Genomic DNA, 27,897 nt, shown 5'->3' on the forward strand with positions numbered 1-27,897 from the left:
ATGGATGAATATGGTATAAGTAGTATGTAAGTCGATGATGATAGAACAATAACCTTTAATTTTGTACATTTTATTAAAAAACAAAACAAATATAATATTTGATTAGGTCTTTTTTGTGTATATTATACATTATTAACTTCCATAATAATAAAAAATATAACATATTAGGTGTATAAAATATATTATGTGAGCATATAATTAAAATTTCTGTCACTTTGTAAATAACATTAAATATTATCTGTACGGACAGTCAAGTTTTAAGTTTATATTTAAGACTGTCAGTGCAATTTCTGGAGTTTAGTACTATTGTCTATTTATAAAAAAATAATAAATTTGTTGTGTATATTGTGAATATAATTTGTTTTCTTTAAGTACAATTAATTATTGAACAACAATAAGGTCAATCTAGTCACAAGGCACAAAATATAATTGTGACACCATAAATGTATATTATTTATAAAAACGATAATTTCGTTCAAAGAAATAAAAAATAGTTATAATAAAATAAATATGAAGTATAAAAATACTTCAAAAAAAAAAAATACAAATACAAATAATAACAATAATTTTATAAAACACTACCTATTACATATTTAAAAATGTAGGATCACTGAAATTTTCAAATTTGCATAATACATAATTTAAAAAAAAAATTATAGAGATAATTAAATTTAAAAATATGATATAAATCCATACAATGCAACTAACAATTTCTATATTAGGTACACAAATTACTAACTGTTTGAATACTGTTAATTGATTACACGATAAGTTACAAGTTTCAAATAATTGTATCGGCAAAATGCAAATTGTCCCAATGACTAGTTTTGTATTCTACTAATACACACTTATCTCTTAAACCAATAATTGTCATTTCAAAAATGTTTATATTATTTATAAATGACAATTTTAGTTTAATGTTTGCATTTCTTTGGCTTAATATTAAGTATTTAAAATATGTTCGATTAAAATTCGTAGGTCTAATCTGAGAAAACGAATATATAATGTATAGGCCAAGAAGTTCAGATCCTCCATCTAAATTCCAATCAGTAATAAATCAACAATCAAAAATATGTTATAATTTTTTTTTGTTATAAAATAAATAAAAATAATTAGGTATATTGTATACAGAAATAGAATGATTATTAAAATTGCACATTATAAAAACATGACATAACAGAACTTATGATTTTATTAGCAAATAAGTCTTTATAATTAAACTGATGATTGTAACTTGTAAGTCACACATATATGAATAATTATAAATGTATATACACTATAAAAATTCAACTGATAGCCATTCTAAACTACCCTGATGATGAATTCAACCCAATAATAATAAAAAATGTTCTATAAAAAATATATTGCCATTGCTAATAAGCAACTTAAAAATGTTGTTCTAACAGTTATATAAAATCATAATACTAACATCTTAATTACAATCCTTTAATATTACATTTTGGAATGATTATTATTTTATATTTTTTATATTTATCTCTAGTGTTATAGTCATATCACATGTGATCATTGGAGGGGTAATGTTACTGTAACATAGATTTGCATTTGGTAGAAGGTAACTCCTGTTATTTGAATATAATGTTCAAAATCCACATTAATCCACTCCAGCAAAACCTTGTGAGCCTTCAATTGCTTTAATTAATTTGTTTCTCAGTTCATGATAGCTTTCATATGGTGGGAGATCCAACCTATTAAAACTAAAAAAAAAAAAAAACCAATTAAATTTGGTACAAACATATTAAATAATTTCACTTCATACCAGGTGTGTGCCCTGGGATAATTTTCTTTGGTGCCCCATCTTTCAATTGTAAACAATTGTGGTCCATTACTTCCATATAACTCTTTGAAACCATTCATTGGAACTCTAGATGTACCCGTTACAAACTGCAAAAGTCTTGATCTCATTTCATTATTAAATGATAAAACGCCCTATAACAAATGTTTAAATAATTTATACACTTTAATACACTAATTTACAAAGTAATATTTGACTATATAAATATTATAATTTTATATTACCTAAACTAGTTATTTAGCTTCTAGTATAGTGGTATAAGGTATTATAAAAACCATTTCAAAATAGTATATATAAAACGGAGATTAATAAAATAGAATTTCAAAGGGCCCATGCCTTTCCCCATTTACTGTAATTATTGAATAACACAAACTGATTTATAATATTTTCTATTTACGCATTGCATACTTTGTTGGTATCTCAACAATAAACTTTTCTAAATGCGCCCCTGTACAAAGGCGTTATTACATTCACACAGATTGGACACCCGAGCAGATAATACAGTTTAATCAGCTTACATAATATAATCTGTTCATAGCAGAAGTAAAATTATATAAACGTAAACATTGGGGCAACAAAACAGAAAGGAAATGATTATACTCATATCATGTGAGCTACAACAGTATAAATAGTAAAATAGTAAGGCTCAGAAAGAATTGTAAAATAAAAGAAATAGAAAAGCCAACATCACACCATTTTATGTATGGAGATAGTACACTGTCATAATATAAGAAAAAATAATTCTATTTTATATTAAATTTTTCAATAAAATAAAATAATTGTATAAATGGTTATGAAACAAATTATTAGAAAAAAGTTTAAAGAACTACTATTTTGTTCAAACTTTAAATAATAAAAATGTTGAACAAATATTATTTTTCAATAATAATGGTTCAGCACAAACGATTGGGAATCAAACAAGTACCTACAATTTTTTATTTTAATTATTTTAATACTAATTACTAAGACTTAGTTCATGCTTGTTGTGAATAATCATGTATATGATACATACATGTTGCAATGGTTACACCTATGGCTCCAAAACTCAGCTTGTTCGTGGACCCCGAATAATCAATTACGGACCCCTAGGCCCTAGGGCCTAGAGGTTCATGAAGCACTGATTAAGAACCCCCATGAATCACGGGCAGTAATAGAGCATATCCAGGTAAAATTCTTACTTAACTTCTAACTTAGTATTTTCACTTCGGATCAATAGCACCATAACATAATTGCTTTATGATAGCATTCCCCACAACTACACTTCTGTCCAACAACATCTAATCTAGAACTCACTTGACTCCTCAATAAGGAGTCCTTATTGACCGAAGGTTTCTCTTCTTTCTTTCCTTCAAAACCTTATATCTAATTATGTTGGCTAAAATTAACATATAAGTCCCTGCTTGGGTGACCAGAAGCAATTCACTTTTTTGTGTTTCTTTCTCCTCTTTTATCTTTCTCTAAAACATCCCTATTCATCATTATAAAACTTGCAAATGAAGACCCCTTCTTTGATGATATTTTAAATATTTATTTGTTTTTATATTTATTTATTTTTATATCTAATATTTTTGTTTATAGAAATTTATAACTTAGTGTGAATGTATAATAATATGTAATGTATAATAGTATTAAATGTACATACTCTCCAAAACCATTGAATGACAATATTGTTGGGAGAATAATCTCCTTTGTAATGAGTATTTTCTTTCCAGTCTTTAACATCAATATTTTGAATACCACACATTAAAAGTTCCATTTCATTTTCATCAAATATTTTAATATAACTTAAAGGTACTATGGAACCAAAACCTTGTAGGAAAGCATTCATTTGTTCTTGTATACGAGATACAAATCTCCATTGAATCACTAAACTAAATGTAATAAACAAATTATATATAAATATTTCATAGATTTTATTCAATATTATGTATCGATTATATAATATTTTATATATTATTAAATATTTTTAGTTAAATAAATATTGTAAATAAGCTTACCTTATATATTCATCTTTATTTTCTTGTGTTAGGTGAATATTTGCACCATCAGGTTTCAATTCTCTATGAGATGTATGCCCTAGACTATCCTCATCAAGTGAAAATGTTAAATCTAATTCAGAAGGGTCATTTTCTTTAATCCATAAAAGTGAATTATAATATTCTGAGTCCACGCTTTCCATATCTTTCAATTCAATGGGCTTTTCCAACATCATTTTATAAAAAGGCCGAATGAAGAATGCTACAGAAATTAATAAATGTATAAATATTTATTTTACATATACATTTAAAATAACTGCATCTATGTAATATTTACCATCTAATAGTTTGCCATGATAAACAGCCATACCAGCTACAGTCCCAATAAATTTAAAATAATGAAGATGTTCTTCATTACACAATCCTGACATAGCATTAATTTGTAATGTATAATTATCCATAGCAGAGTATTCAAAAAGACCATAATATGGATTGAACATTTCTTTAGACAACAAGAAAAACCATTCTCTAGCTAGACCACCATAATCAAGGCCAACTTCTTGTTCAAATTCAACCCATAATTTTGCTCTTAATTTATCTGGGTGCATAGAATTAATAATTCGGAACGAGTCTTCAAGTATATTTGATCGCCTAACTTTAATCTCCATTTTAGCAGGTGGCCCATGAGCCTAATAATAACAGTATGGATTAATAAAATGCTGATATTGATATCTTGAAAAGTGGAAATCATGAGAAATAAAAAAAAAGTATTTAGATTACAAAAAAAATTTAAGATATCAATTAAAAATTCTGAATATAAATAAATTTGTCAAAAGACTTAAGTTGAACTTACCATTTTACTCAGTCTTGTTTTGAGAGACTCGTACTTCCTTTTATAATCTCGAGAATAAGGTAATGCCTTCAAATAGAAATTTTTTTATAAATTTTTTGCTAAATTATATGTAATAAAATTAAACTTACAGGACCAGCGATTTTTGGATTATTTAATCTAGGATCTTCCCATTGAGTTGTTCTTGTATCTAAATAAAAAAATTAAAATAAATTAGTAACATTTACAAACTGTTTCAAATTAAAATATATAATAACTTAGGACCGGATTTATATTCTCTTAAAATACCCAAAATATGATGCTAATATTCTCTAAAAAACCTTTAAATATTCTAATAATTTTTTCTCAGAAATTAAAAAAATATGCATAAAATAATCAATAAACATCATTATATGCTTTGGTATGCATTTTTAAAATTTTTTTTTTAACATTATTTTAAATATGTAAGTAATTACAAAAACTTAACTAAAGTGTAAAACTAAATTTGGATATTTGAATATTTGATAAACGTTACGTTGATCCTATCAATAAGAAAAAAACTGGCGTGTTTTCTTTTTATCAAAATTATAAAAAAAAAAAAAATTGTTATATTCAAAATTTTAGATTCTGAGCGAAGCGATGAATGTATTGATTTTACAATGATGTGTTTTTTTTTAATTTTTTTTTTTTTTGTTTTTGTGTCTGTCACCTTTTAGGACAGTAAAAGTGCTTGGATTTTCTTCAACAGTAACTTTTCTGATGGGAAAGTGAATCTAGTTGGTACTTTGGTGGGTCAAAAGTAAAAATTTCTCAGTATTTTTCAAAAGCGACGTGAAAAACAAAAGAAAAATTAAGGAAAAACGGGAATTTTTACGTAAAATCTGTTTTCGAGAAAATCTATTTTGGTTTTTGGTGTAACTCTAAAACAAATGACCGTAGGGACATGACATTTTGACTGAATGTTTATACACCATAAAAATTTGAAAATATTTTGACTCTTTTTGAGCTGTTTACGGACATTGTCAGTTTTCAATTGTTTTAGTTTTTTCTTCTATAATTATCAATAATATTTTATCTGTTGAGTAAAAAAGCTTGAAAATTTAATAGAAGGCTCCTAGGTTATTGTTTCTAAGGCATATGAAAAAAATTAAAAATCCTTAGTCACAGTTTTTATTTATAAGCATTTAAAGTTCAAATTTTGACAAAATACGTAAAAATCACGAAAATTAGCAAATTATTTTGAGTTGAGAATTCATAAAATTTTTTCTTTTTAAATCTAAGATTTGAAAATGTAATATAAGATTACTCATAAGTTTGTCTACCTTTATCAAAAAAAAAATGCCTACAAGAAACTTAAATTAAATATTTATGAGCGTCTGAAATTTATATTTTTAAAACATTTGATATTCACTCGATTTCTCATGTAACAATTTTCTTATTTTATTGTAATTAAAAAACGAATGACTGTAGATACTTGAAAATTTCACTGAATGTTTATATTAGCATTTTCTATACACGAAACATTTTTGAAAATAATTTGACACTTTTTGAGCTGTTTACGGACATTGTCAGTTTTCAATTTTTTTAGTTTTTTTTTCTATAAATATCAATAAATTTGTATTTGTTGGGTAAAAAAGCGTGAAAATTTAGTATATCGTTATATCGATATATCGTTCTAATAGCAGTTGAAAAATATTAAAAATACATAGGCAAAATTTTTTTTTATAAGCATTTAAAGTTCAAATTTTGACAACATTTATCAAATTTATAATTTATTAATTATTTTGTAGTAAAAATGTATAAAATGTTTAACTTTTATGGCTAAGGATTGAAAATTTAAAACAAGGCTCCACGTAAATAGGTTATATATAAATTACTTTATTCACAAAAATATCATCAAATATACTTGGTAATATCATAGGCTGACTGACCGTTTTCGCTCAGAATCGTTTTTCTTATACAATGATATTATATCATTGAATTCAAATTTAACACCATCCATTACAGTGACCCACTTGTAACCTACTGTACAGCAGAGCGACATCCACTTATCCACCTTTTTTTTTCTTGATACCGTAATATTAAAATTAATAATAAAAACAAATTTTTTCTCACAATTTACGAAATATTCCAAAATATGCTAAAAATATGCAACATATGCAAAATATGCAAAAAAACTGAGAATTGAACGATTCGTCAGGGGTGGACTTACCCATAGTCTACTAAGGCACGTGCCTAGGGCGCAATTTTTTAGTTAATTTTTACATTTTAGTTTTTCATAATTTTATTATTATATTTACCTAAATTTATATTTTATATTAATTTTTTTCGTATACAACTTGCATGAAACTGGAAAATGGCTCACGAAATAACGTCCCACTGTCCCAGTAACGTTTTAATTTATAAGCTACAATAACCTTGCCGTTTGAATTTAATCCTGCGACCGACGCCACCGCTAGAGGTTCGACAGGGACACTCGAAGAGGCAGTTGCCACCGTTCTCTGGGAGGTGGTATACGGGGTGTGAGGCTTAAACACCTACAATATTGTGAATGGCGCATGCGCAAAACGCCAGCCAAGACAGTCAAATATACTGCCTCGGGCCACCGGGTATATTGTATACAGCAGGTCACTAGCTAGGTGGGGGGACAGCTCGGAAAGTGCTTAGCAAGTAAATTATTTGATATTAACTGGAATGACCCGCCTCACCACGCACCCACCACCGAAATAAGTGTGTGCGGGTGCGCGCAGCCACCAAACTAGTCTGTTCTAGAATACTGGAATTAATTCTGAAAATCAGATGTCTTAAGAGAACGTTATACCCGCATATGTAGTCTCCGTCTTACAAGTACGTAACATAGCAAAATTTACGCTCAACAAAACACGTGTAGCTCCGTTAATTTAAAAATTAGAGTGAATTGGCTTCTTATAAAATCTAAAGGTAAGATTATTATCTACTATCTAGGCAACCTCATGGGATTTTTAGTAAAAAAAAAGCGAGTTATGAGTATTTTAAAATGTATAAAAAATTTACAGTTATAAAATACTCATAATTCGCGTTAAAATTAAAATATACTGAAAAGCCCATGAGGTTGCCTAGATAATAATCTTACCTTTAGATTTTATAAGAAGTCAATTCGCTCTAATTTTTATACTAACGGAGCTACACGTGTTCTCCTGAGCGTAAAATTTGCTATGTTACGCACTTGTAAGACGGAGACATCACATGCGGGTATAACGTCCTCTTAAGGGGATTAGATACCGTGATTTTCTGTTTTTGTCTAACACACACGCGACATAGGATTTTAGACTAGTTCTTTGCCAATCATACCAATTGATCTAATGCAGCGATAAGAATTCTAAAAACAGATTTGAATTTGTCGTCAAGTCTATTTGAAATCGACTTTCCCACATTTTTGATTTTTTGATTTTAACTTCTACAAAATTAAAATACGACAATTTTTAAATATGACATTTATAGGAATTTGGGGAATAATATCAAACATGTGGGAAAGTCGAATTCAAGTAGACTTGACGACAAATTCAAATCTGTTTTCAGAATTCTTATTGCTTCAATAGATCAATTGGAATGTTTGGCAAAAAACACGTCTAAAATACTATATCGCGCATGTGTTAGACAAAAACAGAAAATCATGGTATCGAATCCCCTTAACACGTCAGTATAAAACGTTTCGTAACGTAATTTACTGTATATGGTTGTTATTGGTAACAGAAAATAAAACTTATTATGATTATATAAATAAAAGTAATTAATAAAAATAAATCGTCGCCCGTCCCCTGCATATGTGTACAAATGTACCTATGCAAAATTGTACTAATATTTATTTGTTTAGTTGGTATGTATAAATATAAAAAGTAGGTCAGCGCATTTCGGTGGTGGATGTTTGTCCATCGTCCCTTCGGGCCTCGGAAAGGATAGTGTAATTTTACTGTACTCGATTTAAATGCAATGATTTCATTCGATAAAAAACGATTCTGAGCGGACGAGGGAATCTTTTTTATTTAATTGTATTCGTTTCTATGGTTATAAACAAAGCGTTTTAAGAATAGCTTAAGAACGATTTATATAAATAGGTAATTTATATAATTATAAGTATAATTTATAACTAGGAAATACCATAAAAATGAAAAAAAATATAAAAGAAAAGAAAAAGCTCATAAGTCGCTCAAATGTTTTGGACATTTTACCATGTCTAGGTATGGATAATATAAGTAAACAATTCAAATTTCTAGTTTTTACGAATGTTTTTAACGGAACAACAAAAAAAACTCCCAAAATTAAAATGTCTATAAATAGCTCAAAAATGGCTAAAATTTTCCGAACTTTAAACCGTAAGGAACAAAATTCAAAATACAACAAAAAATATCTCTTGTCATTTTTCATTTGAAGCAATATTTCTGGTAGAAAACGTCGTCCGTAATTATTTAATATTATAAAATCGTGAAATCGTACGTTTTTCTCCTTTAACTTTTATTTCGAGTAGCGTTTCGAAAATCGAAAAATAACCTCTCTAAAGTACCAGCTCAAGAACATTACCTTTCAGAAAAGATGCTATACTTAATACTTTTGAGCAAGTTTAGAGGGAGAAAAAGTGTTTACAGAATAAAAAAGAAATAAACATCATTGTAAAACCATTGCATTCCTCCTAAATAAACTTTAACCTAAATACAATTTTTATAGTTTTTATGTTTTATTTCATAGAACATAACTCCCCCCCCCCTGTGGGAGCACGCCAATGTTCAGGGCAGGGCTAGAGTTGTAATACCTAGGGGTGGACAAATGTTAAGTCCGCCCCTGCGAATCGTCCACTATTTTGACCACTGCATAGACCCAGTAACGACATGTAAAAACATAAAAATCCGGTCTTTAATAATAACTCTCCTATTCATAAAATTTATATAAAAACATAGTCCACGTAATAGCACAGTCTATGTAATTCATAAATGATGATAAATGGTTTTATATAACAAGCAAACAAACTTTTTTCATTATTAAAAGGAAAGGTAAACCAAAAAATAAATTTCTAAGTTGTTATGCTTGTTTTTAGAATATGAAGACATTCATATTTTAAGGTTTGTACGATAAATCCCTAGCTCTAGTTATGACTAAAAAGTATCAATTTTCAAAACAACTATGCCAATTTAACCAAATTGTGAAAGTATACTAACCTATTTTAAACAAATATATAAATATAATTTATATATATTTAACCTTATTATAATTACCACATTAAAAAGATTATTATTTAAAAATAAATATTTTGTCAGCAATATTTGTATATAAGCAATTATCAAATATAATAATCAGACAAAAGCATTGTATTCAAAAAACCTATGTACATATAACATATTATACTAAAATTTAAAAATCTTCAATTATTTTCAAAATTTTAGAAGTATTGAAAAAATTGAAAAATTAGCTTAACAAAGAACTAAACTAATATCCAGTGGCTAAATGGAACTATTTGAAATACTCTTTGTAAGCCCCTTAAAAAAGAAACCAATCTTTAATTTACAATTTTAATAATAGTATTCTTACTATGATCAATGAAAAATATTCTTCCATCTGCATGAACTCTTTCTTCCCATCCTTCTGGTAAAGGTTCCAATTCATCATTGTAAGCTGATGTAGATACAACACGATCAGCCGCTGGTGGTTGGCTTTGATTAGGCATAGAGCTTGCCCTGCCTGTCCTAGGATCAACCCAAGTTGTAGCTCTTGTATTATGATCAATAAAAAACGTTCGACCATTGGGGGCGACTTGCATAGACCATCCTTTCGGTAGACCATCAGATCCTTCGGGAATATCTTCTTGGACTACTACAGTTGTACTACTTTGTTCATTTGAATCGACCTGATCACTCTGAAACATTAAAACAAATATAGTTTTAACTTTATGTAATTTACTAAATACAATCATATAAATCTAAATAAATTGAGTATAATACAATTTTACATAGAACGTAAACAATGTATTATTTCTACAAATGTTTAATTAATATGGAAGTACAACCATACATCAGGCATACCTGATTTTGATCAGCTGTCGCTGATATACTGGAAAGCCGACGATCGATGTTAGTAAGTAGATCTGACTCTTCATATCCTTCATCACTCTCATCATCTGCATCGCTTTGAACAGCCTTTTAACATGCAATATATACAATGGAAACATAGAAGCATGCATTTTAAATAGACAGTTCAAAATATACTATTACAAATTGTAATTATACAAATTAAAAATAAACTATTTTTGTATTAATCATTATTAATAATATTAATCGTAAGACATTCATGAATAGATTTATGATAATTTAAACAACTATTTTGTATGTTTTAATCAGAATTGTTTTAATTTAGTTTTAGTTTTTTTTGGATTAAGAGCTACTAATGATTTTAATTATTTAAATATTTGGGGTACACGTTTTTTTCTATATCATAAATGAAACTTTAATTCTTTCAACATTTAAAAAAAAAAATAAAACAGATCCTAAAATGTAATATAACGTCAGAATTCCTTCTCTGGGAGGTAATCAAATGGGTTGTGTTTATTCTAAATACCATCTATTTTGATAAAGAACAAAACAACAACAGGTGAAAACTGCAAAAAAAATATTAAAGAAATCGCAACAAAAAGTGAGGTTTGAAGTTTGTAATAATAATAGTATACATTACTATCTTGAGCATAAGTAAAATTAGTTCCAAACCACAAGGACTCAATAGTCTCGATATTTTGTTAATATTTGTACAGTATTTTTTATATTTACATTGGAGGATATAGATGAGATAACATGCTACTTAAAAATAGAAATAAATTATAAATAATGACCTCGATAATTACTTTTACCTTTTTCCGATTAGGATCACCTTTATCAGTTTCTGGAGTATCTACACTGATATGATATCTTCTTTCAAATTCTGTAGCTGCTAATGCCAAGTTTTGAATTGTATTGGCATCAGGTAGATCTCTAAAATAATAAAACAAAGTTAACTACATATCATTCATTTATAAACACTGACTTATAAAAAAATTATATTTTTACAATATTTAAAACACAGAATTAATATAGAAATAACTTACATAACATATTATTTTTTAGTAAACTCTGATGGTGAGTAAACTGGTATTTTGTTACTCTGTCATCATCAAACATACTAAAATTCTATACACATAATGTAAATATTAAACTCACGTTATTGTTGGTCTTTCCCACTGAGTAGATCTAGCCAAATGATTTACGTAATAAGTTCTCCCATTAGCATCTTGTCGTTCTTCCCAACCAGAAGGTAACACCCCTTGTGGCTCAATAACATTTGGTGTATAAGACTAATAAAATATTTGTAATTATTGATAGAACACAAATGTATTCAATTAATTTCTTACAGAAGGTGAGTGAGAAATGTTTAAAACTTCAGGATTTTCGATCATTTCCCATTCGCCATCTGCAGATAGGCGACCAGAAGTTCCAGGCTCATGTTCTGGAACGTAAGCCAGATATAACTCAAGATAGCCCTTAACTCTTGATCTTGCACTAAAAAATTTATAAAAAATATTTAAATGCAAGTTATAAAGGTTTAAATTCAAATTCTCTTAATAAAGTTAAACTCATCAAACCTTCTAGGTTTTAATAAATATTGAAGACTGCATATATTTCTGCCAATAATTTCTTTTGGAACATTATTCAATGATACTTCAACCATTCCTAGAAAATCATCTCTTGTGAGACGATTTTCATCAAATACTTGCAGGACTAATTTATGTTCATGAGGACGGACCTGAAATATGTCGATGAAGTTACATATTATCAACTTTTATTTTATACAAATGTAAACTAAGTGGTAATTTTAAAATAAAAACAACAATAACAAATGGCAGGTTTAAATATTTTTCAACGTCATACACTTCAATACTATAGATCAGACATTCTAAAACTTTTGTAGAACATGGACCCCTAAAAAAGGCTTTTAAAAATTGCCTACCCTTTTACAAATATTCTATCAAATATCTTTTTCCTTTTAAAAAATAACTCATATTATTATCATAATTCATAATCAATATTTTAATATTGATAGCAGCACTGATCTCTGACATGAGTAAGGGGCCCCCAAAGGGGCCGCAGACCACAGTTTAAGAACCACTGCTTTAGATCAAGTCTCCAATTAACAGTTCACGTTTTTACCAACATTTATACTACACTTTACTGTTTTATATTCATTTCTAAAAAAAAATATATTTTTTTAAATAATTATTTCTACATAAACATGGCTTAACAGTGTAGACATTTACATATTATAATGATACGTTTATAAAATAGTTAAAATTAATTATTTAAATTGTGAAAAACCATATTAAAATATAAAATTATAGAAAAAATTATATAGGAACTCTGTATCTAATTATAATTATGTTGTTATAAAAACATCACCTTACATTTAAACTTTAGATACAATAAATCGGTATTAATAAAATACTAAATTAAAATTATACTGTTAGTTTCAAAATATTTTGATGTATAGGAGTTTTATTTAAGAACATTTTTTTTTAACATACGTGGTATTTTAATATTTAAAAATTGATCTATACACAAACTAGTCTAAATAAATTAAAAGTTTATTTGATACTTATAGGTTTTAATATAAAATCAATATTATGGACATTAATTTCCTTAATAAGTGCCATTAATTAACTACATTTATTTTAAAGCTTATCAATACAATAGTTTACTTACCCGAAACACAAACTCTTCATTCCAAACTGGATTTAAGGTCTGAAAATTAAAATATATGTTATTTTTCAAAATGTGTCCTACTAATAAAATAAAACGTAAAACAAATATAATCCAAAAAAATAAATTAATACAACTTCTATAAATCTACCCTTAAAAATCATAAAATGCCTACTACTTTAAAAAAAGTTTACAGAAATTCATAAATAAACATCTATCTCCTAATTCTCATTTCTTTGTTTTCACAAAACCTAAAAAGATAAAATAAAACAGTTCAAGACTTTCTCTTACACTCAGTTATTAGTAATTAAAATTGTTGAATTTTGAATGTAGGTACCTATTATAAAATATAAATAGCAAAATTTTAAAATCTAATAAAAAGAAACCTTTGTGTGGCACCACTATCAAATTGTAACAACTTAATAAAATTTCTTCAACTAGATGTGTTAGAATTTCTAGAAAATGTATTGTTCAACAAAACCTCACCTAGTCTATAGTCTGTCCAGCGAGAGAACGCGCCGTGCACCAATCAAAGTTGGTTCCCCCCATGCAACACCCTGGCGCGGGGGGATGCGCAGAATCAGCGCGTTCTCTCGCTGGACAGAGTATAGATCTTTAATTTATTTTAACATTTAGATTCATAATATTTTATACAATCATCATACAAATAACAACATATATAACTATATTTACCTTCTTTTTAGTTTTAGTTAAAACTGAATCTATTGCAACATTTCCAACAATAGTGTTCAATTCAATTCTTACATAAGGGTCACTAAAAGAACATGTATAATTATAATTTAAGTAAACATACATACTATTAAATTTAACAATTCTAAAGTACAACATGTATCATTTACCTTGCACCAAATATATCTTTCTTTGCAAGTGAATGACCAGCAACCACTCTTAATCTCAGTAGTGGATCTTGATTCTAAAATATAGGTAATTAATTATTAAATATTAAAATACTAATACAGAATATTTATAATAATAACATAAATTTTTATTTGGCCTCGTAAATACACAATATAACACAACGCGGAAAATGGCTAGTAATAAGTCTAGACTCCAGATTTACAATAAAAATCATGTTAACCATTCAGATTAGTACATAACATGTGGGTGGTAGTTAGTCAAATAACTCTTGCAAACACACAAGAAAGTAAGCCTAACTAGATTAAGTATAGGATTATTTATTCACACTTTACATAATTACATCTAATCAACAAGGAATGTATGGAGTATTGAAGTATATTCCTAGCTGAGAACTGAGAAATAGTTACATAAATAAAACACGATCCCATAGATTTCAGACAATTTACCAACCAAAGAAACACATATTTAATTTATTACTAACAGAAATACTCACTCAGCATTAAGAACAGATCTGAAAACTTAAGAGTTCCCAAAGGCAGTATCTCATTAGAAGCGAACATATAAATTCAAATTATTTAGGGTTGAACTCCCGATAAAACTTCTTTGAGGTAAACCACATTAATATGTAAATTAATATAATAGTATTTAACTTATTTACAACATTAGGTGATTGTATTTCTTTATATAAAAAAATTGTAAACCTATGTTTTTCATTCACATATGAATTTTACATAATAATAATGGTAGTAATATTATAATACAGTGTATTTTCGTTAACTTGAAGCTCATGGAGAAAATAGAAATTCGACTTACTAAAAATGTTGAGTTATCAATATCTTCATGTGTTATTGTTATATGAATGGGAATTTTATTTGTTCGAGATGTCGAGAATTTCAAGTTACCAAGATTTGAGTTAGTTACCGAGAGTACACTGTATCTATAATCTATATTAATATACAGGGTCTTCCAAATTGTATATGATAAAAATGGTAGAGATTATGTTGGTTGTTAACATACTTATAAACTAATAAAATCCCATTTCATTTTTAGTAGACGGTTAAAAAATAGAAAAAAATCCATTGGGGAAAAAAAGTAACTTATAAACTAGTTTGAAGCATTTTTTCATGGCACACAAGAGTTTTTGCCACATTACCCGATCATTATCTGCTGCATAGTAATCGTTATGTTTCAGTATGGGATCTATTTTGTAGATATTAGTGTTTATTCTCCAATACATTTTTGATCTTTTTGAACACCTCCAAGTAATTTTGGATTCATCGTTGGATTGATCGTGAAATGTTTTTATATTGTGACTTGTGAATATTTAATTAGAATGTACCAAGTTATATTGTTTTAATAACTGTTTACTGTATGATATTTATCATTACTGAAAATATTATCTTAACATCACATATTTTGATAGTCAACGTTGATTAAATAAAGTTATATCCAAATCATCAAGTAATAGTGATGTAATAGTTAGGTATATTTAATAGACATGTAAAATTTAGAAAAGGTGATTTACTCTTTTTGAACAGAATGTCCACGCTATATATTATATTATAGGTAGTTTATAATGATGTTTATGTTCTCTTTAAACTAATATAATGTGACAGGTACATTTTAAATTAAGATTATAAATAAAATAGTTAAATACCTACAAAGAATTACTTAAATGTCTTTAAATCTTTAAATGAAACAAATATACAAGTATACTGTATAGGTATAAGTATATATTATTTAAAAAACATTTATCAGTTTTATTTAACATATTTCTCTGACTGATCAATAGTTGGACTTCAATATATCTGGTAGGTGCCTGCTTAAATTTTAAACGAATACAAAGAAACAAGTGTTATGATCTGGACGAACTTTTTTGTTAGTTGAATACATTTTTTTAAGAGGGCGGTAGATAAATGTAATGATTAATGACTAATACATTGGAAATACCTAATGTCATATACCTATACTTGTATACATTGAAACCATAATTGTTTTAATTTAAAAAAAGAACTCACTGTTAGTGTCGATTCCATTTTCCAATATGGGTACAACCTAATATTTTGAGATCGCACTAAAGTCACTGGTGCAAATCGTTATTGATACATCGACGCATATTTGCAATTAACAACTATTGCCCTATGACTATTATTTTGCGGAAATATCTGAATATGTGACAAATTAAAGAGTAAAGTAAAATTGATGATAGCCTGATATAAAAAAAAAAAAAAAAAACACTGGACAATGACCATTGGACGAGGGTCACCATATGTTTTCCAGTCTTTTCAAATCGTCAACTCAAAATATCGTATACTATTCATTACCTATTCATAATAATATGTCTATAATAATATAGTATTCAACGATACATTTTATGATCCGTCAGCTAAGGTTGCACCAGGCACGGAAATAATCACAAAAGAGAACAATGGTTTAACTATAGTAAATTAGTAATGTAATATTATTACCTATAGGCTACAATATTGTATTATTCAAGGCTGGGCATTAACGAGTTAAAAAGTTAAAGTTAAGTTAAAAAGTTAATTTAATTTTAACTTTTTAACTTAACTAGTTACTTTTGGCTTTTCATTAACTTAACTGTTAACTTACTAAATTTCTTTCTAAATCAACGAGTTAATTTTTCGTTTTAAGAAGTAAGTTAAGTTAATTTATTTTGTTTTTAATTTTATAATATTTCACTATTTCAGTCTATTTCGTTTTCATGTCAAAAAATATGTATCGTAAATTAATTAAAGTTAAAAATGTATATCATTCGAATCTAACTTATATGGAAATACTGTATGAAGTATTAATACTATATCCTAAAATTTAGTTTTGGGTTGGAAAAAAATTAAGTACGCTAGCGTTGTATAAAAAAATTAACTTTTTTTTAACTTAATAAAAAGTTAACAAAAAGTGTGGATTAACTTTTATCTTAACTGAGTTTACCTATAGTTAAATTAACTTTTAACTTATAACTTTTTGTTATTGGTGCATATTAACTTAACTTAACTCAGTTAAAAAAAAATCATTAACTTGCCCAGCCTTGGTATTATTTATAATAATACACTCCGGATTTAGGGATTTACGGCCGAGTTGACTGCGGTCCGTGGCCACTACGGTTTTGTTATTATTTAACGATATAATATACAAGACAAAATGTATTTAATTTAAATTTGCACACATCTATCATCTATACACCTACCTAATGGCTATAATATACAATTTTCTGAGCGGAACAACACAGATTATATTATCGTGTATGCAATGATTCAACAATGATGTGTGTGTTTTTTTTTGTCCATCGTCCGTGATCTAAGAAGGGCCAGTAAAAATGCTTCGATTTTCGACTTTGACAATGGTTTCTGGTAGCAAATTGGATCTATTTGGTACTTTGATTCAGAAACAAACTCCGAAAATTCCAAGTTATAAAACAACCGGGTGCAACCAAAAATAAATTATGGAAAATCAGAAATCTTCACGCAAAACCAATTTTGGGAACGAATGGAGTTTAATAACCAAACGGTTTTTTTTTCAAAATGTATGTTTTTGCATACTCAATTTAATGGTACTTTCAAAAAAAGTATCTCAAACTTGGTTGTTCAAACTTATGTTCAAAAAACTCAATTTTTCAAAAATCGTGTTTGTGGGTTTAAAATACCAAACTTCTTTTTTTTTTTTTTGGAAATTTCAAATGTTAGTATTTATCTGCTAAACATTTTGGTGGAATCATAATATTTACCTATCGTTCTTACTTTTTATGTTATTGTTTATAAACCACGTAAAATTGAACTATACATAGTCATTCCAAACATTTGCAAATGAAAGTAACTCAAAGTTGACTTTTTTTTTCTTTCGGTGTGTTATAACAAAGAAGTTTTTGGTGATATCAGATAACTGATGTATACTTTTTGGTTTGGCAAAAATAGGTTAAAATAATAACCAATAATAAACCGAAATGTACAGATATAGGTAATGTATTTTATATTATATCAATATCCTCGTCATCAGATACGTCGTACCCATTTTGATATTGTTGTGGTTCTTAAAACAATTACCGACTAACAAAAAAATTCCACAGCAATAGGAAAGGAACGATAAAGATACACTTTTTATCCATAAAAACGTAAAACTTACAATCGTAGGTATTTAAAGATAAGTGCGGCTTTTGGAAAAATGTACCTTTCATCATGAATAAATAAACTTCACATTTTAATTTTCAATAAATACAGGTAATTTAATAAAATTTTTTTTTAGGAGGCCAAAAGTAATTTTAAAAAAAGGAGGGGGAAAGTCCGCCTTTGGAGTCACCTGGAGAATTATGTAAATTTAATAGAACGGTTATAATGTCAAATTATAGTTATAAATAACATACCTAATTATCGACATCTCCACACGTCATATCCGTCCAAGCAATTTACAGGAATTTACTAAATTTACTAAAAATTTAATAATCATAATCAATACTATTACATAATTTACATAACTAAAAATATATTTATGAATAAAATACATAACCTATATCTGTACATTTTAATTTTTTATTGGTTATTATTTTAACATATTTCTTCCAAACCAAAAAATAAATTAGTTCCGATTTCACCAAAAACTTTTTTATGTTATTACTTATTACACACCGACACCGTCACAACGAATGAAAAAAAAGTCAACTTTGAGTTACTTTAAAATATGAAAAAGTTTGAAATATCTAACTTTTATAATACAGTTTCTTCGTAATTTATTAACAATAACATAAAAAGTTAGTACGATAGGGACATTTTTATTTCATAAAATTGTTGAAAGTAGAACTTATAAATACTAACATTTCCAACAAAAAAAATTGCCTATAAATAACTAAAAATAGCGAGTAAGTGGATGTCGCTCAGCTGTACAGTAGGTTACAAGTGAGTCACTGTAATGGATAATATTAAATTTGAATTCAATGATATAATATTATTGTATACAAAAAAACGATTCCATGCGAAGACTTTCTGTCAGCCTATAATATTACTAAATAATAATAATAGTTAAGTATATTTTATGATATTATTGTGATTAAAGTAATTCATTTTAGTATTAGGCATTAATCCACTACAGTAGATTAAATTCATTTTTGCGAAAAAAAAATGGGATAATATATGTTGATATATTATAATATATATATATATATATATGGAAATGTATGAAATAAACATGTCGTGAAAATTTTTATTCAGTTGAGTAGTTATTTTTTAACTCTGACTAATTTGAACTAGAACTAGAATAGCTTTAAACAGGAAAACTTAGATCGTTAATTTATTGTTAAGTAGTTTTGTTTTTTTTAAATACTACATGTACTATATGGACGTAAATAGGGGCAGCTATTAAATAGTAGAAAGCTCTAGCTACTTGCTATTAATTTTTTTATTGTGTATTGGCCACAAACAAAGTATAAACAAACGTACACAAACAAGTTATTCATGTTTATTATTATAATATAGATAATAGATATTATGCTGGCTCAATAGTTGAATAGTATGCTGCCTAGTTATTGATTTTATTATTTATATTATTACCGTTTTTTTTTCAAAATACATTTGTATATAATATAATATATCAGTTTTTACTTTCATTAATTATATTAATTATATTTTTACGATTACTGTTACAATTTTTATTTTCTAAAAGTTTTCCTACATTCTTTTTAACTTTTTTAAGTTTCTTTTCATTCGTGAAGTATAAGTTCTTTTTATTTTCAACATAAAACAATAACACTTATTAGATTTATAGACACACGCACATCAACAATGAATGCAATTATTAACGAAGGATTATTCTCTCAGACCATAAATCTAAAGACTGAAATATTTTTATGCACCTTCAATGTTTCAACACCCGTCATAAGTAAGCTAAAGTCTAAACTATAGATGCCTAAACCAAGTAAGATAATTGTATGTATTAAGTATTTTGTAAAATGTATTTATTTAATATTGTCGTCCCCCCACCGGTTCCCTCACCATCTCACCAAACACATTAACCACTATATTGCCGGCTGGCGTCACAGACACAAAATAAACACTTTGTTCCAGGACCGTAAAAATATGTTTATGAATGAGTTTCATGACATTTAAAACAGGTTGAATAAAGAGGTCCAATAGGAATAGTCAGTGTTAGAAGACTTAGAAATAGGACTTTGGCCGGTAATCTCTAAATAATAATAAATAAACTATAATATGTATATAATATATATTATATACAGAGTGATTCATTAAGCGTAAAACACTCATTATCTCAAAAAGAATTAATGTTTTTGAAAATATTTTTTTACATAGTTTCAAGTTGTTAAAAAAACATCGTTTTTATTAGGTAAAAAATTATATTTTAAAATATTTTTTTAGTTTTTTTACTTTTTTGAACGACAGCATAGAGTTTTAATTTCATATTCCAAAGCAGAATATTTTTCTAAGTATTTTGATTCATAACAATCAAATGCTTGCCCTAAAGTTTATGAGTTATAATAGTATTTAAAGTTTAGATGGGCGGAGTGGAGTGGTATGGGGTTACCTCCCAAAATGTTGGTCCACTACTCCGCTTGTCTAAACTTTAAATACTTATAACTCATAAACTACCAGTCTTGTTAAGTATTCGAATACTTGTATTTCAAATACTTTTCAAATACTTTTTGACCAATGTATTTTAAATACTTAAAAAATACTAAATACTTTTTTTCATCCTCGTGGTCTACTCCAAATTCCAATTACTAATAATTCGGAATGTACTATTTTAAATGTTGATTCTAAAATATTATTTTAAAATGGTTCTAACCTTTAATCATTTATAAATAAGGTTTCTGAAACCAGGTTTCGCCAAAATACAAGCAGATAACAGAATGACTGAACACTGAAACCCCTGTTGGCTCCTCAATCCCATATTATACCATGGCATACAAGACAATGACCACCACTGGTTGGATTAGCATTTATCTTGAATCTTAAAATAGTCTTTCTTCTTATTTAATGGGTGGTACTGTGGTAGTAGCTTATAATTTGTATATAACATATTGATATTAATATTATTGAACTTTTTTTTTCATATTTATTTTAATTTTTACAATCTGTATTAATTTTTTTTACAATAAGCACAATAGATTTGAGGGCTTGGTTTGGTTGATTAAAGAAACTATTCAATAATAGTACTTCATGGCGTGGGTAGTAGTGGTTTTAGTCGACTAGTCATTGAACTGATTAAATTATTGATTATTAATTATTCATTTATTGATAATAAAGTATTTTGAATACTTTTAAAAGAATACGTATTTTAAATACAAATTACACCAAGTATTTAAATACGTATTCTTAACAAGACTGTAAGCTACTTGTCCTAAATTCGATTTTTATGTATCAAAATACTTAGAAATATATTCTGCTTTGGAGAATGAAATTAAAACTCTGTTGTCATTCAAAAAAGTAAAAACTTAAAAAAAAGTATAAGGACAAAACAAATTTAAAAGTATGATTTTTTGATAAAAACGTTTTTTTAACAACTTGAAACTATGTAAAAAAATATTTTCATAAACATTAATACTTTTTGAGTAATTAAAAATTTGAAATTAAAACCTATTCAACGTTAAAATGTTAAATTCGATATTTATTTATTTAAATTAAAATATGTTTTATCGATATATAAATAACGAAAAATGTTATACAAGAGTAGTGCAGTTTTCGCTGTACCGATCTATGTAAATTAAAATATTATTGTAGACGACTGGCGTTCGCGTGTTCTCGCTTGCGATGTGGATTAGGCCTACAGGGGACACCTTCTTCACACTCTATAAGCCATTAAGGCCCATCACTGCTCCACACAGCCTCCTCCATTCCTCAGCTCTATCGTTTGTTAATTCTTTCGGGTTATCAACCCCAAGTATCCTGAAATTATGGTTGGGCTCGTCCATCCACCTTTTCTTCAGCCTGTCCAATGGTCTTTTGCCTTCTGGTTTCCAGTTAAGCGCATCCTTCATTATGCCATTCGATCTCCATACATGTCCAAGACAGCTCATTTTCCTGCCTTTAAGTGTTTGTATAATGTCTTCTTCTCCCCACAGTTCTTTAATTTCCTTATTGGATCTTATTTCATATTAACCTGTTTGATAGTTTTTTTTTAGAACCAAAAATGCGTCGTAGGAATTTCTTTTCTAGAACTTTCTCATGCGTATAAAATTACTGGTCTAACTAAAACCTTGTATAATCGCATTTTTTATTTTTTGATAATACCTTGGATCTGAAGGTTTTTTGTATCGCGATATAACACCCGTTTCCAACTTTTACTCTCAGGTTTATTTCCTCGTGGTAATTATTGCGACTATTTATATCAACTCCCAGATATTAAAAGCTTTCTACTTTTTCGAAACAATAATTTTCAATGTCAAAAATTCTGTTTTGGTGTAGTTGATTACCTCTCATAACTACCATATATTTAGTTTTTCCTTCATTTATCTTCAGCCCCATACTCAGCGCTCTAGTTATCAGCTCCTTCGTAGTGTTTTTTATGTCCTCTTCATTTTACCTAAGTATCACTATAATACTACATCATCAGCGTAGGCTAGTAATGAATGCATTTTTCCATTGAAACTGACATCATTCTCTGTTTCTTGAACCCTCCTAACCACTTCCTCTAGGGCAATGTTAAATAACGTCGGTGACATGGCATCTCCTTGTTTTAAACCTACTGTTGTCTCAAATTCTTCTGAAAAATTGTTTCCAAATGATTTTACATCTTGATCCCCTTAATACATGCTTTCACCATTTTGACTAATTTCGATGGTATACTGAACTTTTCAATGCTTTTCCACAGTGGTTTTATCTTGATAGAATTGTACGCCTGTTTAAAATCTATAAACATACTGTGTTATAGTATTCGTAATCTTTTTCTATTAATTGTCTTAGTGTAAACACGTGGTCAACTGTAGATTTTTCTGGTTTAAAGCCGCATTGGTATTCACCTACTATTTGTTTCACATATGGTTTCAGTCTATTTAAGATAACATTTGATAGTATAATTATATTTTATAAACTGCATTGAGTATCGATATACCCCTGTAATTATGACAATGTTCTTGGACACCTTTTTTTATATATAGGGCGTATTACTGCTACCTTCCGTTCTTCTGGTATCTGTTCTTGTTGCCATATTAGGGGACAACACAATAAAAAATCGTGCCACTTTATAATACCATACGCTTTTAAGTAACATGGACGATGTGATATAATGTCGTTTCACAAGCATATGTGGTGTGGAAACTTACGCGACGCTGCAGTCATCTTATACAATATACATCGAGTACATTGAAGTAATATCTACCCCAACAAAAACATAACAGTGAAAAAAGCCAAGTTCCAAACTCCCTCCCAAAAAAGTCGGCCTATCAAAGTAGTGAAATCTACATTGTGGCCAAGTCTGCTATTTTTTAATTCATAACCTCAATATACTCCTACATTAAAGAGCAACACTTCTCTTTTATTTGTATTGTTTAACACTTGGTCAGTTTCTGAATGAGGAATAAACTAGACTTGGCCGCAATGTAGATATCACTACTTACTATGATTCGCTGTCTTTTTTGAGAAGAAATCTAAACCTTTTACTTTTTTCTGAATCTTCTTCTCCCCATCACCCTCGTAAGTCATAAGTGAGCGCATTCGATAGTGATGTTTTATTCTTTATTCAGAAACTGACCAAGTGGTTAACAATACAAATAAAAGAGAAGTGTTGCTCTTTAATGTAGAAGTGAATTGAGGTTATGAATTAAAAAATAGCAGACTTGGCCACAATGTAGATTTCACTACTTTGATAGGCCGACTTTTTTGGGAGGGAGTTTGGAACTTGGCCTTTTTTCACTGTTATGTTTTTGTTAGGGATATCATTTATTTTTGCGGGCTTCAGCGTCGTGGACGACGTGTTGTTATTATTTATTTATTTTTTTATTTTTTTTAAATTTATTTTTTTATACGTCGTAGATTTTCTCTTGTAAGACCGTTTGGGTTTCTGTTGAGGAGCTGAGAAATTGGACTCTTGAGCGTTGTCAATACCAGGCAAAGATACCCAAGTATGGTCTTTTATTTTTCGTCGTCGAGACTTTTTAGATGGAATGTCTGTTAAGTCTGGCCTATACAAAGTTCTTAGACGGTTATATTCATCAATGGCACTATTCTTGGCTTTCACCTGACAGGGATCAAAATTAATTAAGTGAACTCCCTGGAGGCTCGTCACCCTGGAGAGAGCCACGTACGCTTGAAAGTAAACGTTTATGCGTGCTAAGCGCGCCACTTCATACGTTTAGAAATACACACTCTGGAGAGGCATTCATTTTGAAAAAATTCAATTTTTAGATTTTTCCCTTTAGTTACACTGTAAAATCTACCTTTGTGCCAAATTTCACGTTTCTACCTATACGGGAAGTGTCTTATAATTTTGATGATCAGTGAGTGAGTGAGTGAGTCAGTGAGTCAGTAACAATATTGAAAATTTTGAAATCCTGCCATTTTGAAATAGCACAATATTAAGGGCTCATTTTCTTACAGCGTCCTAAGCTACTAGAGGTTAATCTGTGTTTTAAATTTCAAAAGTTTATCTTAAGAGGAAACAGAGATATATGGGTTAGAAAAAAGGGCGAATTGGTTCGTGTAAAGATACACTGGCATTGCTGTAACTTGGCCTGGCGCACTGCCGTGCGCTCAGATACAATGGAGTCTTTTATTTTTTGAGGGTGCACAAGTCCCCTCAGCATATATTCCTAGTTGCGCCAATGTACCTACAACTTGACGCTGTAATTATATTTTTATTCTTTATGAAAACGCTTTACTTATTTTAGGTATATTTTTCTTAAACATTAATAAATTGCGCAAGATCTTAATTGTAAATTGTAATGGTTCTATTATAGGTATATAATTCCATGCAAGAAATAGTTGTAAATGATTAGGTTTATTTTATTATTAGTTAAGATAATAGGTACTTTAAAATTAAAAAAACTGAAAACTTTAATAGTTCAATGAGTTAATAATAATATTCATAAATTTCATATTATTAAAATGTTTGTAATTTAGAGCGTATACTATCTTTTTATAGTTATAGTTATAGCTATCGTAAATTAGAAAACATATAATTATATTATATAGGTAACTAATTATGATTTATGATCATCATAATATATAGGTAATACAAATTATCGCAACTTAGACCACATACGTACAGCGTACTTATCTAATATACGATTTTAAGTTGTATATTATGCGTATTAGTGGTAGGCATTAAAGGATTTAGAATAAATGTGCAGCAAAGAAACAACTTATGTAAATACGTGTTATATTATTATACTTTTATTAATAGCATATTTTTAATAATACTTATTGCCTATAATTTCTAAATAGGTATTTAATATTAGTTGTCTTGTAACTACCTATTATTCAATTATTCAGTTATACCTATCATGTATTGATTTGTTCATACAATTTAAATCTTTATACTTTATATAAGATATACCTAATTATTTTTTTTACATATAACATGATTTTATATTGACAAACTATTTTATTTCACGCTCACGCTTATTCTATTCAGTATTCATATTATCAAAACGACAAAATGGTCAATTTCGGCTCGATAAAATCACAATATAAACAAACAAATATCCAATAAGTTAGCCAGTTGACACAATGACACCGAACCACATTATACACAATACTATTGAAGTTAAAGCATAGATTAATAATATGGGGTTTAAGTGTACTTATATTATCATATTCATATCCTATATTATGTATAAAGGTAGGCATAGTACAACCATGTACAATGGTACCAATTGAAGGAAGAATGTAATAGGTACCCAAAAATAAATAGAAATAATAGTCCAATGGTCAGTGGGTTGAGGGTTTCAAATTACACTTTTAAAACTACATTTGTGTGTTGCTATATTGACGATTACGAATTAATTAAAAACACGTTCTTAAGATTTTACGCTCTTACGTTAACCGCATGTGCTGTCTCCGTCTTACAAATGTAAAATATTGCGAAAACTATTTTGCGAGGGTAAGAACCACACACAGGTTGTAGTCCAAGATAACTGATGAGCAACCAAATTTTCACACTATAAAAAAGAGAACTTTCTGTGCAACATTTGTTTTTATTTTTTTGATATCAAAACTAAAAAAATAATTATTTTTGAGTTTTTCAAACTTGAATAACGTTTTTTCGCGTTCTGATGTCGAAAAAATAAAAACGACGTTGTACAGGAAATGTTCTTCTCTTAATAGAGTGAAAATTTAGTTGCTTATCTTGGACTCAGTCTGCTCTTAACAGGTTTACATTTGTAAGACGGAGGACCGTGAGACAACACATGTAGTGTTTTTTAACAAATTAAATACCTACCTTAATAGGCTACACACAATAGGCTTTTGATGATTTTTGACTGATGGAAAACTTGCACATTAAATGCAATGAATCTATAAAGTCTCATTAAGTCTAAAATATCTTTACCAAACCGAGGAGTGACTTAACCGCATTATTTATTTGTGTTTTAAATAATAGATCTACAACTAGGTATTTAAACTATTGAGTCAATGGATTATATATATTTTTATACATAAGTACATAACCATTTTAACTAATATCTAAATATTGTATTCAGACGTAGTTTTCAACGGCAATAATAATAAATAAAAAAAATTGAAATATTTTCATCTGTTCAGAAAATCAGAAACTACAGCTCTTCAGATGGATATTACTATTTTCAAATTAGGTAGTTCATGTTTTTAATATCAAGCAATCTAGGCTGAAAGTATATAGGTATCAGTTAATTATAAATTTTTTAATTATAATTTAGGTAATCGATGAATATAATATGCACGAGCTTAATTAAATTTAATTTTAAGAATTTTTTGATTTATTCTAAAATAACCAAACTATTTTAAGTACCTATTGATATCTATAGTTATGTGGAATTTCAATATTTACATAAATAAACTAAGAAATGTACTAAGAATAATGAAAATGTAAGTAGGTAATATAATGTCATCGTCACTATTAATTATATTTATTATATTATTATAACATTTAAATTAAAATTAATAAATAATGGTAGCAGTTAATTAACATAATTTAACTTGTAAGAAGTAAATACTATCCTATTACCTAATCCACCCATGGTGTAAATATTTACATAGAAATATAGAATGTTTAAAAATTAAAATGCTTAGTTTGGCACACAATACATTATATTAGAAGGAATAAATTATCAAGAAATATTTCAATTAGTACTTCTAAAGGTTTACCGTTGTAAGTCCAATAGGTGGAATAATAGTAGATTTTCTAGTGGGTCTTCTAGGTTGTGGGGACTGTACTGTACCAGTATGTCTACTTCCTGTTGAATGTCGTCGTATAGGTATTATCCCGGCAAATCTCCTTCTTGATGGAGGTGCGTCTCCATCCGTAGAGGGAACTTGGAGAAAGTTAGAAGTTGTACTCGTTATAGTATTATTATTCATTTTTATTAATATACATAAAAAAAAAAATACAAGTAAATAATTAAAACAAAACTGTTTTATTAATGTTTAACAAAAAAATGACACCTATAATACTAAACAATTAGGCTTATCTAACATAGTAAAATAAGCTATCTAATCTTAA

The 27,897-nt window shown here is 27.9% G+C and overlaps 1 protein-coding gene across 3 annotated transcripts; it reads right to left on the reverse strand.

Annotated features, from left to right (window-relative positions):
- Positions 1 to 38: 38 nt before the first annotated feature.
- On the reverse strand, positions 39 to 27,755 carry LOC132948015 (E3 ubiquitin-protein ligase NEDD4). 3 transcript variants are annotated; one of them, XM_061018246.1, is made up of 17 exons: positions 27,543 to 27,755; positions 14,226 to 14,299; positions 14,059 to 14,140; positions 13,369 to 13,407; positions 12,255 to 12,415; positions 12,024 to 12,171; positions 11,833 to 11,966; positions 11,487 to 11,607; positions 10,669 to 10,782; positions 10,178 to 10,502; positions 4,771 to 4,829; positions 4,643 to 4,708; positions 4,127 to 4,478; positions 3,811 to 4,051; positions 3,456 to 3,684; positions 1,778 to 1,947; positions 39 to 1,715 (listed from the first exon to the last, which is right to left on the reverse strand). In XM_061018246.1, exons 1-17 carry the CDS (start codon positions 27,753 to 27,755, stop codon positions 1,613 to 1,615), a joined length of 2,631 nt encoding a protein of 876 aa, XP_060874229.1. In that variant the 3' UTR covers positions 39 to 1,612. The 3 variants fall into 3 exon arrangements, with proteins under 3 accessions (XP_060874229.1, XP_060874228.1, XP_060874230.1); XM_061018245.1 differs by having other exon boundaries at positions 11,481 to 11,607; XM_061018247.1 differs by lacking the exon at positions 27,543 to 27,755 and adding an exon at positions 16,263 to 16,447 and having other exon boundaries at positions 11,481 to 11,607.
- Positions 27,756 to 27,897: the final 142 nt, after the last annotated feature.

This window comes from Metopolophium dirhodum, chromosome 7 (assembly GCF_019925205.1).
Source record: "Metopolophium dirhodum isolate CAU chromosome 7, ASM1992520v1, whole genome shotgun sequence".
Classification (NCBI taxonomy): Eukaryota; Metazoa; Arthropoda; class Insecta; order Hemiptera; family Aphididae; genus Metopolophium; species Metopolophium dirhodum.

Coding starts and splice junctions, on each gene's coding strand:
- LOC132948015 (XM_061018245.1), bottom strand. CDS start 27,755: ATGAATAATAATACTATAACGAGTACAACTTCTAACTTTCTCCAAGTT. Junction 11,608..11,832: donor TGGGAAAGACCAACAATAAC/GTGAGTTTAATA, acceptor TTATTATTTTAG/AGATCTACCTGATGCCAATA. Junction 1,716..1,777: donor TATCCCAGGGCACACACCTG/GTATGAAGTGAA, acceptor TTTTTTTTTTAG/TTTTAATAGGTTGGATCTCC.